General features: G+C 53.2%; 1 protein-coding gene across 1 annotated transcript in view; it reads left to right on the forward strand.

Annotated features, from left to right (window-relative positions):
* The window catches only part of plekhg2 (pleckstrin homology domain containing, family G (with RhoGef domain) member 2), a 132,494-nt gene that overhangs the window by 110,291 nt on the left and 8,311 nt on the right, over positions 1–13,892 (forward strand). Inside the window, exon 15 of the mRNA XM_060856007.1 lies at positions 13,259–13,563. Within this exon, the coding sequence (XP_060711990.1) occupies positions 13,259–13,563 (305 nt within the window). The remainder of the gene's footprint in view (positions 1–13,258; positions 13,564–13,892) is intronic.

A 13,892-nucleotide genomic window follows, 5' to 3' on the forward strand; every position in this document is an offset into this window, starting at 1 on the left:
CCTTTTGGTCACTCATTCCCTTTCTCCCTCAGCAATCCTAATCCACGGTGTGACCACTTCGATGAATGTGCAATTCACATCCTCCACAGAGTTGCAGATGCTCCAAAGTGAGTCCATCCGCAGCTCCAGAGCCAGCATGCGGTCTAACAAGAGCTGCAACTGGACACGCTTCCTGCACGTGAAGGAGTCACGGACATCAGCCGTGTCCCTGAGCTCTCTCATTGAGCAAGAGAAGCATAACATGGGTCTGAGATCTCCTGCCATTTTTACTCTTAAGCTTAACTTAGTCGAACTATAATATCAAATAATACATAAATGAAAAAAAAATTTTTTTTACCAATCACACAATAAAAAAGGAGAAAAATCAGTAGCTGCCCAAATATATCAGTTCACACTCAGCTCCTCACTCTCCCCTCAGCTCCCCACTCCCACTCAGCTCCTCACTCTCCCCTCAGCTCCTCACTCTCGCCAGTCCCCCAGAGCTCCTCACTCTCCCTCTCAGCTCCTCACTCTCCCCCACTCAGGTCCTTACTCTCCCCTCTCCCTCTCAGCTCCTCACTCTCCCCTCCCCCACTCAGCTCCTCACTCTCCACTCACGCCCCCTCAGCTCCTCACACTCCCCTCCCCCACTCACCTCCTCACTCCCCCTCGGCTCCTCCCTCCCCCTTCTCCCACGCAGATCCTCACTCTCCCCTCTCCCACTCAGCTCCTCACTCCCCCTCTGGTCCTCACACTCCCCCTCAGATCCTCACTTTCCCCTCACTCCCTCTCAGCTCCTTACTCCCCCCTCTCCCATTCAGCTCCTCACTCTCCCCTCACCTCGTCACTCTCCCCTCTCCCACTCAGATCCTCACTCACCCCTCACTCCCCCTCCGGTCCTCACTCTCCCCCTCAGATCCTCATTCTCTCCTCTCCCACTCAGATCCTCACTTTCCCCTCACTCCCTCTCCGCTCCTCACTCACCTCTCTTCCATTCAGCTCCTCACTCTCCCCTCACCTCGTCACTCTCCCCTCTCCCACTCAGATCATCACTCTCCCCTCAGCTCCTCACTCTCCCTCACCTCCTCACTCAGCTCTTCACTCTCCCCTCTCCCCCTCATCTCCTCACTCTCCCACTCAGCCCCTCTCCCCCTCACTCTCACCCTCCCTCTGAGTTCCTCACTCTCCCTGCTCCCACTCAGCTCCTCACTCTCCCACTCAGATCCTCACTCTCCCCTCTCCCACTCAGCTCCTTACTCTCCCCTCTCCCACTCAGCTTCTCACTGTCTCCTCCCACTCAGCTCCTCATTCTCCCCCTCAGCTCCTCACTCTCCTACTCAGCTCCTCACCCACCCCGCTCCCTCTCAACTCCTCACTCTAGCCAGTCCCACAAAGCTCCTTACTCTCCCTCTCAGCACCTCTCTCTCCCCTCTCCCTATCAGCTCCTCACTCTCCCTGCTCCCACTCAGCTCCTCACTCTCCCCCTGAGCTCCTCACTCTCCCACTGAGCTCCTCACTCTTCCCGCTCCCACTCAGATCCTCACTCTCTCCACTCCCACTGAGCTCCTCACTCTCCCAATGAGCTCCTCACTCTCCCAATGAGCTCCTCACACTCCCCTCTCCCACTCAGCCCCTCACTTTCCCCTCTCCCCCTCAGCACCTCACTCTCCCACTGAGACCCTCACTCTCCCCTTTCCCACTCAGCTCCTCTCGCCCCACTCCCCCTCAGCAGCTCACTCTCCCACTGAGACCCTCACTCTCCCCTCTCCCCCTCAGCACCTCACTCTCCCACTGAGACCCTCACTCTCCCCTTTCCCACTCAGCTCCTCTCGCCCCACTCCCCCTCAGCAGCTCACTCTCCCTGCTCCCACGGAGCCCCTCACTCTCCCTTCTCCCACTCAGCTCCTCACTCACCCCGCTCCCTCTCAACTCCTCACTCTTCCCTCTCCCACTGAGCTCCTCACTCTCCCTTCTCCCACTCAGCTTGTCACTCTCCCCGCTCCCACTCAGCTCCTCACTCTCCCTTCTCTCCCTCAGCTCTTCACTCTTCCACTCAGCCCCTCACTCCCTCAGCACCTCATTCTCTCACTCAGCTCCTCACTCTCCCCCTCCCACTCAGCTCCTTACTCTCCACACTCGCACTCAGCTCTTCACTCTCCCCTCTCCCTTTCAGCTCCTCACTCTCCCCTTTCCCTCTCAGCTCCTCACTCAGCCCGCTCCCTCTCAACTAATCACTCTCCCTGCTCCCACTCAGCTCCTCACTCTCCCCGCTCCCACTCAGCTCACTCTCCCACTCAGCCCCTCACTCTCCCCCGCCCCCTCAGCTCCTCACTCTCCCCTCTCTCACTCAGGTCCTCACTCTCCCCGCTTGCACTCAGCTCCTTACTCTCCCCTCTCCCACTCAGCTCCTTACTCTCCCCTCTCCCACTGAGCTCCTCACTCTCCCCTCTCCCTCTCAGCTCCTCACTCTCCCCTCTCCCTCTCAGCTCCTCACTCTCCCCTCTCCCTCTCAGCTCCTCACTCTCCCCTCTCCCTCTCAGCTCCTCACTCTCCCCTCTCTCACTCAGCTCCTTACTCTCCCCTCTCCCTCTCAGCTCCTCACTCTCCCCTCTCCCTCTCCCCTCTCCCACTCAGCTCCTTACTCTCCCCTCTCCCACTGAGCTCCTCACTCTCCCCTCTCCCACTGAGCTCCTCACTCTCCCTGCTCCCACTGAGCTCCTCACTCTCCCACTCAGATCCTCACTCTCCCCTCTCCCTCTCAGCTCCTCACTCTCCCCTCTCCCTCTCCCCTCTCCCACTCAGCTCCTTACTCTCCCCTCTCCCACTGAGCTCCTCACTCTCCCCTCTCCCACTGAGCTCCTCACTCTCCCTGCTCCCACTGAGCTCCTCACTCTCCCACTCAGATCCTCACTCTCCCCTCTCCCACTCAGCTCCTTACTCTCCCCTCTCCCACTCAGCTTCTCACTGTTTCCTCCCACTCAGCTCCTCATTCTCCCCCTCAGCTCCTCACTCTCCCCTCTCCCACTCAGCTCCTCACTCTCCCACTCAGCTCCTCACCCACCCCGCTCCCTCTCAACTCCTCACTCTAGCCAGTCCCACAAAGCTCCTTACTCTCCCTCTCAGCACCTCTCTCTCCCCTCTCCCTATCAGCTCCTCACTCTCCCTGCTCCCACTCAGCTCCTCACTCTCCACTCTCCCCCTGAGCTCCTCACTCTCCCACTGAGCTCCTCACTCTTCCCGCTCCCACTCAGGTCCTCACTCTCCCCACTCCCTCTCAACTCCTCACTCTCGCCAGTCCCACAGAGCTCCTCACTCTCCCTCTCAGCTCCTTGCTCTCCCGACTCACACTCAGATCCTCACTCTCTCCACTCCCACTGAGCTCCTCACTCTCCCAATGAGCTCCTCACACTCCCCTCTCCCACTCAACCCCTCACTTTCCCCTCTCCCCCTCACTCTCCCACTGAGACCCTCACTCTCCCCTTTCCCACTCAGCTCCTCTCGCCCCACTCCCCCTCAGCAGCTCACTCTCCCTGCTCCCACGGAGCCCCTCACTCTCCCTTCTCCCACTCAGCTCCTCACTCACCCCGCTCCCTCTCAACTCCTCACTCTTCCCTCTCCCACTGAGCTCCTCACTCTCCCTTCTCCCACTCAGCTTGTCACTCTCCCCGCTCCCACTCAGCTCCTCACTCTCCCTTCTCTCCCTCAGCTCTTCACTCTTCCACTCAGCCCCTCACTCCCTCAGCACCTCATTCTCTCACTCAGCTCCTCACTCTCCCCCTCCCACTCAGCTCCTTACTCTCCACACTCGCACTCAGCTCTTCACTCTCCCCTCTCCCTTTCAGCTCCTCACTCTCCCCTTTCCCTCTCAGCTCCTCACTCACCCCGCTCCCTCTCAACTAATCACTCTCCCTGCTCCCACTCAGCTCCTCACTCTCCCCGCTCCCACTCAGCTCACTCTCCCACTCAGCCCCTCACTCTCCCCCGCCCCCTCAGCACCTCACTCTCCCACTGAGCTCCTCACTCTCCCCTCTCTCACTCAGCTCCTCACTCTCCCCACTTGCACTCAGCTCCTTACTCTCCCCTCTCCCACTGAGCTCCTCACTCTCCCCTCTCCCACTGAGCTCCTCACTCTCCCCTCTCCCACTGAGCTCCTCACTCTCCCCTCTCCCACTGAGCTTCTCACTCTCCCCTCTCCCTCTCAGCTCCTCACTCTCCCCTCTCCCTCTCAGCTCCTCACTCTCCCCTCTCCCTCTCAGCTCCTCACTCTCCCCTCTCCCTCTCAGCTTCTCACTCTCCCTGCTTGCACTCAGCTCCTCACTCTCCCCTCTCCCACTCAGCTCCTCACTCTCCCCTCTCCCACTGAGCTCCTCACTCTCCCACTCAGTTCCTTCCTCTCTCCTCTCCCACTCAGCTCCTCACTCTCCCTGCTCCCACTCAGCTCCTCATTCTCCCCGTGAAGTCAGTCTGTGGGTTAGTTAGTAATGATGCTCATTCACATCCCCAGATGTGGCAATGCTGGGTCTTATGCCTGTACCTTAGCCTCTCCCCGAGATCCCCTCCTCCTGGGCACTGTCACTGAGTACTATCCAGATATCTCAGCTGTGATGGTATCTCACTCCCTCTGGAGGTGGGGAAAGTGAGGACCGCAGATATTGGAACTCAGAGTCGAGAGTGTGTTGCTGGAAAAGCACAGCAGGTCAGGCAGCATCCGAGGGGCAGGAGAATCAACGTTTCAGTCATAAGCCCTTCATCAGGAATCTCGGGGTGGGGGCAAGGGGGCTGAGAGATAAATGGGAGGGATGAGGGCTGTGGGGTTGAGATGCTGAGAAGGCGATAGGTTGATGAAGGTGGGGAGAAGGTGACAGCTCGGAGAGGAGGGTGAAGTGGAAAGGTAGAAAGGAAGATGGACAAGTAGGACCATTCAAGAGAGTGGTGCCGAGTTGGAGGGTTCAAGCTTGGGTAAGGTGGGGGGAGGGGAGATGAGGATACAGGTGAAATACACATTGATGCCCTGGGGTTGGAGGGTCTTCCCAGGGGGACATTAGTCAGTCCAACGTAACAGGGGGTCGTCAACTCCTGAACAACGCTGGCCTTGGATGCTGCAGGATGTACATTGGTTCCATTTCCGGCATCATGAGAGTTCTGGACACAGTGATATCAATCATCCCGGGGACAGGACAGGCGCTAGAAAAAGGCAAAGCTTTCAGCCTGACAAATAGATTTGATTCAGGCCTGAGCAAACAGATGTCTGGCAACGGTGTGACACACATCGAGTGCAAAGGTCAAATTAAAACCACAGCAAACCACATCCAAAAGGTTCAGAACTATTCTGAGGATGATAAATATTTACCCTTTATTTTCTCATCAGTTAAAATACCTTCCAAACACTGCACGGTGTGATAAAACGCCAAACTGGGGAGCTTGGAGATAAACAAAGAAATGTACTCCTTCAAATTGGCTTCATTTTATTCAATCCTCGTTCAGCTCAGAATTAAATATCAATCTGTTCAGGTTGCCGAGGAAACCATTCTTCAACTGACCAGACTTTTGCAGTTGTTTGAATTTTTCTCATCACGACATTTGCTCTGAGGGAATTAAATCACACATTCGGAGACAGGGCAAACAATCCAGGCTGACCCCCAAACCCTAGTGCTGAGGGAGTGGGCACTGTCGGAGGGTCAGTGCTGAGGGAGTGCCGCACTGTCGGAGGGTCAGTGCTGAGGGAGTGCCGCACTGTCGGAGGGTCAGTGCTGAGGGAGTGCCGCACTGTCGGAGGGTCAGTGCTGAGGGAGTGCCGCACTGTCGGAGGGTCAGTGCTGAGGGAGTGCCGCACTGTCGGAGGGTCAGTGCTGAGGGAGTGCCGCACTGTCGGAGGGTCAGTGCTGAGGGAGTGGGCACTGTCAGAGGGTCAGTGCTGAGGGAGCACCGCACTGTCGGAGGATGGCGTCCACATTCCTGTTAACCCTGATCAGTCTCTTACTGGCTAAGAATTTCTCTCCCTCTGCCATAAAAATATTCAAGGACTCTACTTTCCACCAGTTGTTCAGGGATGGAGTTCCAAAGACTGATGACCTTCTGCGGGAAATCCCTTTCCTGACCTGACTTGGATGAGGCTGAATTTTACACAGTGTCCCCACATTCTCCCCTGAGGAAACAATGTCCCCCACACCTCTCGGATGGTTTTGTGCCTGGTATTGTGTGTCCAGCTGTGTTCCCCAGGGTTCAGTACGGGGTCTCCTGAACTTTGTTGTGTACATTGCGAGGTGGAGGGGTTGGGATCCGATTGAGGTGTATAAAGTTCTCAGGGACATATACTGGATCGATAGGGTGACACCTTTCTCCCCTCGGTGAAGGGGTCAGTGAGCAGGGGACAGAGGTTCAGGTAAGGAGCAGGAAGGTCAGACGGAATTTGAGGAAAATGCTTTTCACCCAGAGGATGGTCGGAATCTGGGAACTCAGTACCTGAGAAAGGCAAGAACGCTTGGGATATTTAAGATTAGATTCCTTGCAGCGTGGAAACAGGCCATTTGGCCCAACAAGTTCACACTGACCCTCCGAAGAGTAACATCCAGACCCAATTCCCTCTGACTAATGCACCTAATACTATGGGCAGTTTAACGTGGCCAATTCACATGACCTGCACATCTTTGGATTGTGGAAGGAGACCCACGCAGACACAGGGAGAATGTACAAACTCCACACAGACAGTCACCCAAGGCTGGAATCGTATCCACGTCCCTGGTGCTGGGAGGCAGCAGTGCTAACCACTGAGCCACCGTGCCGCTCAGGCAGCTAAGGACAGGCAGTAAATGCTGCCGAGTCAGTGACACCCTCATCCCATGAATGATTAATGGAAAAAGCGGTATTGAGATAAAGACTTGAAACGTTCAAGCAATGGGAAATGGGATGAGAATTGATGATGACCAGTCTAGACACGATAGACCGAAGGGCCTCACTCTGTGCTGTAAAAAGCCTGATGGCTCAATAAATGACCAAATACTGCTTGGCTTTGTTACCCTGTCCCCTTCCCTGCTGGGGTTTTATTTTGTTTTGTTTGATTGTCAAAAGGTCAGTGCAAATGAACACCGTTGTAATCCGCAGAATTAAAGAAGCAGAGATTCTGGAAGTGGTTTGCTCTGAGAGTAAAACTCCATTAGAGAAACAGCTTTGATCATCACTGCTTTCTGATCTTTATCTGACGCACTTTGCTGTATTGATGTGGCCGCCATTATAAGGGAGCGAGGGAGGGTCTGTCCGGGTTCGGCTGCTGCTGTTTGATTACACGGTCACCTCTTTAGAGGTGATGCTCTCTGTATCAAACACAAGGCCCTTTGATGTGAACTTGCAAATGAACTGTTCAGTGAATTTCACCGGCTTTGAATTCAGGTTGTGATTTATTTCAGTATTAGATAGCAATCCAGCCTTTGTCTGCTCCAGCAAGCTGCCCACACTGATCACTCCCTGCATCTCAGGACTTGGGTGCTGTCTGTGGGGAGAGTGCATTTGGTACCAATCTTTGTCAACATGAAGGGCGGGCTCTGTCAGACAGTGAATGACTGGATTAAGTTTACTGTCATGTGTCCTCACACAAGTGCGGTTGCTCTTAGGTACAAGGGTACAGGTTCTGGTTTGCAAATGCTTAGGGAACTATCTTAGAAAAAAATCAAAGTAATAGGAAGTTCAGAATTTAACACCAAATGACAAAATCTGCTCCCCTGTGCAGGGTTTGTGGGGTACCATCTACCTGTACAGCACACAAAACCACACTGTTCTCTGTACCTCAGCAGATAGAACAGTACAGCACATGAACAGGCCCTTCGGCCCACAATGCTGTGCTAAACCTGACGCCAAGTTAAACTAATCCCTTCTGCCTGCCCTTGGTCCATATCAGGCCAAGTGAGGACTGCAGATGCTGGAGATCAGAGTCAAGATTAGAGTGGTGCTGGAAAAGCACAGCAGGTCAGGCAGCATCCGAGGAGCAGGAAAATCGACATTTCGGGCAGGAGCCCTTCATCCTGAGGCCTCATTCCTGACGAAGGGCTTTTGCCTGAAATGTCAATTTTTCCTGCTCCTCAGATGCTGCCTGACCTGCTGCGCTTTTCCAGCACCACTCTAATCTTGACCTTGTCCCTCACATCTCCTTTTGAACTTTCCCTCTCTCACCTTAAATCCATGCCCCATAGTATTAGACATTTCAACTCTGGGAAAAGGTTCTGACCGTCAACCTTATCTACGTATCTCATCATTTTATAGACTTCTATCCAGTCTCCCCTCATCCTCTGCTGCTCCAGAGAAAACAGCCTGTGTTTGTGTAGCCCCTCCTTATAGTTCATACCCTCTAATCCAGGCAGCATCCTGGTAAACCCCTTCTGCACCCTCTCCTAAGCCGCCACATCCTTCCTGTAATGTTAAAAATCACACAACACCCAGTTATAGTCCAACAGGTTTAATTGGAAGCACTAGCTTTCGGTTGTGGTCTCCACAACCACCTGATGAAGGAGCGTCGCTCCAAAAGCTAGTGCTTCCAAATAAACCTGTTGGACTATAACCTGGTGTTGTGTGTTTTTTAACTTTGTACACCCCAGTCTGACACCGGCATCTCCAAATCATTCCTGTAACGTGGGTGACCCAGAACTGTGACAACAAGAATCAAATTAGATCAAATTAAGATGTCCTCCACTTGCCCCTCACATGACTCACATTTGCATGTCAGAGGGAGACAGAGAGGCTAGGGAGTATGGAAGCAGGGGCGGGGAGAGGGGGGTGGTGAGGAAGGAAAGGCAAATGCAAAATGACAACACATACCTGACAAAATGAGCTTTACCCTCATCTGCTCATAAAATATTTTGTAATACACGTTCTCCAGCCATCGAGAATATGCTGAAATCCTGCAGGTCTTGATCTGTGACCGGTAACTATATTCTCCAGAGAATGAGGCAACATTTTGGAAAGTATCTTTAATATAAAAGGATTAAAGTTCCATCATCGTTAAAAAACAAACAAATCGAAAATAAATAAAATCAGAGCAGGAGGAGACCATTTCGCCCTTTGAGCCTGCTGCCCCACTCAGTACGATCATGGTGAATCATCCAAATCAGGTGCCACATTCCCCCCCATATCTCTGATCCCTTTAGATTAGATTCCCCATAGGGTGGAAACAGGCCCTTTGGCCTAACAAGTCCACACTGACCCTCCGAAGAGTAACCCACCCAGGCTCATTCCCCTATCCTATATTTACTCCTGACTAATGCACCTAACACTATGAGCAATTTAGCACGGCCAATCCACCCTGACGTGCACATCTTTGGACTGTGGGAGGAAACCGGAGCACCCGGAGGAAACCCACACAGACACGGGGAGAATGTGCAAACTCCACACAGTCAGTCACACGAGGTGGGAATTGAAGCCAGGTTCCTGGTGCTGTGAGGCAGCAGTGCTAACCACTGAGCCACTGTGCTGCCCCAAGAACTATCTCTAACTCCTTCTTGAAAACATTCAATGTTCTGTTTTCCTGTGGCAGAGAATTCCACAGGCTCCCCACTCTCTGGATGAAGACAGTTCTCAGCTCAGTCCAAAATGGCTGACCCCGTATCCTTAGACTGTGACTCCCTGGTTCTGGATTCCCTAGTCACTGAGCTCATCCTTCCTGCAGTAACCCTGCTCGGTCCTGTTCGAATTTTATACGTTTCTATGAGATTCCGTCCCACATGTTGTCAGCTCCAGTGAGCACAGTCCTAACTGATCCAGTCTCTCTCCATCTGTCAGTCCCACTGTTCCGGGAATCAGTCCAGGAAAACTTCGCTGCACTCCCTCCATCACCCTTCCTCAGATACGGAGAGGGAGATGTTGCCAAGTGCAGAATAGCTGCAGTTGCACTTCCGGTGTTAACATCCCATTCATTGGCCGTTAGGTGGTTGGAGATGTCTCTGATGGTCACGGTGCCAAAAGGCCCAATAGAAATGTGGGTCCTGCTTTTGTTTGTTGAGGGACCATGAAGCCCTCTCAGGTGGGAGCTCCCCACTACCACACCATATGCTCCCTGCCCTCTCAATCAAACCCCCACACCCATTACCAAGACTCCATGCAATGCCTCTCTCTCCCCACCTCTCACTCTCTCCCCAGTCTCCCTTTCTCTTCCCCTCCTCCCTCTTTCCTTTCTCCCACTCTCTCCCTCTCCTCACTCCTCCCCCCTCTCCAGCTTCATCTGCTCCTCCATTTTGTCTCTCATCCTCTCTCTCTCCCTTTGTCTCTCCCTCTCTGTCTCCCCCCCCACACTCTTTCCTTTCTCTCACCCTCTCACCCACCCACCCTCTCACTCTCTGTCACTCTCTATCTTTCTCTTTCTGTCACTTTCCCTCCCTGCCCCCACTTTCTCCCACTCTCCCTCCCTTTCTCCCCCCTCCCTCCCATCCCAACCGTTTAAGTGTTGAGCCCACGTAGGGTTGAATTCTCTCCCTAAATTCCTCTGCTCTCTTCCACCTCCCCCTTCTCCCCGACACCCTCCTTAGACCTCACGGAGTCAGCCTCTCCCCAGGTGAGGGCTGTTTTTGATTGGCTGCCGACCCATTTCTCTCACCTCCGTGATTCTCCCTCTACTTGAAGGCAGTATGTAAATGTGAGTTGTTGTTGTTGCTCAGGTTTCCATTCCCCAGATCTGACCCGCAGGAGGGTTGATGTCGGGTGTGTGGAAGACCGAGTCTCGGCTCCTCTCCCAGATATTTAACGAGCTGGGTGTGGTGGGGGTTCAGGGGGTGAGGGGATGGAGTTCCCACCCATCGACCTGGAATTTCCCCGGCAGGAGGATGTGGTGCCTCATGCCTTCAGGGGAGGGGGAGAGCAGCCAATGGTGGTGACTGAGAGCCATCAGGAAGGTCAGGCACTAACAATAGTTTTTGTTTCCTCTCTCCTTGCCTCTCTCTCCTACATCTGGGAACAGGAGCACAGCTGAAGGTAAGAGAGTTCGGACTCTATTTCCTCTTGGCCTTGTTCGAGTGTCACCGTCACAAGATTGTAAGATGTAGGCCATTCAGCCCATCAATACCAGGTTATAGTCCCAACAGGTATATTTAAAATTACCAGCTGCTCCTTCCTTAGGTGGAGTCCACTTCCAGGGACAGCGCTCCGAAAGCTTGTGATTTCAAATAAACCTGTTGGACTGTAACCTGGCGTCGGATGACCTCTGAACCTTTAGACCAAAATACTGGAGGGAAAAAAAACTTCCTTAGTTTGGGAACTATGTACTTGCTTGGCATCAAGTTATCTGACCTGACTTAATTTTTAGGAACAGGCAGAAATCAATCTCTCTCTCAGTCCATCACCACGCTGACCTTCACTTCAGGATGGGACATATTCTCGGTTGATCCAATCACACGGATGCGTGACTCTACCCAGCGACACTGCCTCTCTGTTATTGGAGGCATCATTACTCTTCCTGTAATTGACGTGGAACAAGATCGTGGCACAGTACGGACAGGGAGCCCCCAGTTCCTGCTTTCTCAGTTTGCCTGTTCTGTTTACAGCACACACTCCCTACATAGAATCCCTACAGTGTGGAAACAGGCTATTCAGCCCAACAAGACCGCACTGACCCTCCAAACAGTATCCCAGTCCCCCACCCTACCCATGGCCAATCCATCCTAACCTGCACATCCATGGATGCTATGGAGTAATTTAGCATGGCCAATCCACCCTAACCTGCACATCCACGGACGATATGGCGTAATTTAGCACGGCCAATCCACCCTAACTGCACATCCATGGACGCTGTGGGGCAATTTAGCATGGCCAATCCACCCTAACCTGCACATCCACGGACGCTATGGAGTAATTTAGCATGGCCAATCCACCCTAACTGCACATCCATGGACGCTGTGGGGCAATTTAGCATGGCCAATCCACCCTAACCTGCACATCCACGGACGATATGGCGTAATTTAGCATGGCCAATCCACCCTAACTGCACATCCATGGACGCTGTGGGGCAATTTAGCATGGCCAATCCACCCTAACCTGCACATCCACGGACGCTATGGAGTAATTTAGCACGGCCAATCCACCCTAACCTGCACTTCCCTGGACACTATGGGACAATACAGCATGGCCAATCCACCCTAACCTGCACATCCCTGGACGCTATGGGACAATATAGCTCGGCCAATCCACCCTAACCTGCACATCCCTGGACACTATGGGACAATATAGCTCGGCCAATCCACCCTAACCTGCACATCCCTGGACACTATGGGACAATTTAGCACGGCCAATCCACCCTAACCTGCACATCCCTGGACACTATGGGACAATATATCACGGCAAATCCACCCTAACCTGCACACCTCTGGACTGTGGGAGGAAACCTGAGCACCCAGAGGAAACCCACACAGACACGGGGAGAATGTGCAAACTCCACACAGACAGTCATCCAAGACTGGAATCGAATCCGGGTCCCTGGCGCTGTGAGGCAGCAGTGCTAACCACTGAGCCTCCGCACCCCCTTGATAACCAGCCCTCTCCCTCCCATCCAGAACTCCTTAGTCAGTCTGCCTGAAGGTTTGACCCCATGGATTGGCATGGTCCACCCAGCCAAATTACTGGACGTACCTGAGAGATTTCCTGATCACTGGGTCCAGGTTTATAAAATCATGAGGGGCATGGAGAGGGGGGAACTAGAGAAGGTCTTTTCCCTGGGGTCGGGGAGTCCAGAACTATAGGGCATAGGTTTAGAGCGAGAGGGGAAAGATATAAAAGAGACCTAAGGGGCAACTTTTTCACACAGAGGGTGGTACGTGTATGGAATGAGCTGCTAGAGGAAGTGGTGAAGGCTGATAAAATTGCAGCATTTAAAAAGGCATTTGGATGGGTATTTGAATAGGAAGGGTTTGGAGGGATATGGGCCAGGTGCTGGCAAATGGGACTAGATTGGGTTGGGATATCAAGTCAGCATGGACGGGTTGGGCCGAAGGGTCTGTTTCCGTGCTGTACAGCTCAATGACTCTATATTCAGGGAGGGGTTAAGGTGACTAATCTAGGCAATGACGTTGTGGTGAATGGAGTAAAAGGAGATTGAGATAAAATAGCAACATGGCAGTGAGCCAGATGAAGAGCCATGATCATATTGAACGATGGAGCAGATTTGAAGGGCTGAATGACCTATTCCTAATTTCTATGGCATGCTAATTGGGTGAGATGGAGGGAAGGGTGTGAAGTATAAGAGCCAGCATGGATCAGATGGGCCGAACTGCGTGTTTCTCTTCTGGACATTCTGTGTCGGTGTTGACAGCCCTGTCTGTACCCTCTCGTTTCCAGTACACAGGCAGTGAGGATGATTTACTCTCCAACATGGAGACGCTGAGCTTACTGGGTAGTGCCACCACACTGGCATCCAGCATGGTGGAGATGGAGGTCAGCACGGAAACCAAGGCTGGAGACTCGGGTTCGCCAGAGACGCCTGACTGTCCATTCAGAGATGAGGCCCCCCCAGACCGAATAGCCCAGAGCGGGGCGGACAAGCAGGAGGATGCGGAGCAGTATGAAGAAAGTCCAGAATTTGGTGGCATTGGCAACATTGATCTGGAGATGGAACAGGTTGGCGATGCTATAGTCTCTTCAAATTGCTCGCTGTCTGTTTTGAGTTTGTCTTTTCAAACTGGGATTGTGCATTTTGAAGGAATCGCTGGGTCAGCTTGCAGACAGATACGGGGTCAATGCCGGGTATTCCTGGATGGTACGCGGCAGAGAAGAGAACTCTCAGACTGTGACCGTAGGGAGACACCACCGCCAGGCTCAAAGATGGTGGTGTACGTGGGGTGCACAGGTGGGCGGGAGGAGGGTGGGTGGTCTGAGGGGAGGTACAAGGCAGAGGTGCGGACTCAGGGAAGCAGAGGCTGATGGGGGAACTAGAAAGGACAATAGAG

Source organism: Hemiscyllium ocellatum, chromosome 47, assembly GCF_020745735.1.
Source record: "Hemiscyllium ocellatum isolate sHemOce1 chromosome 47, sHemOce1.pat.X.cur, whole genome shotgun sequence".
In the NCBI taxonomy this organism is placed as follows: Eukaryota; Metazoa; Chordata; class Chondrichthyes; order Orectolobiformes; family Hemiscylliidae; genus Hemiscyllium; species Hemiscyllium ocellatum.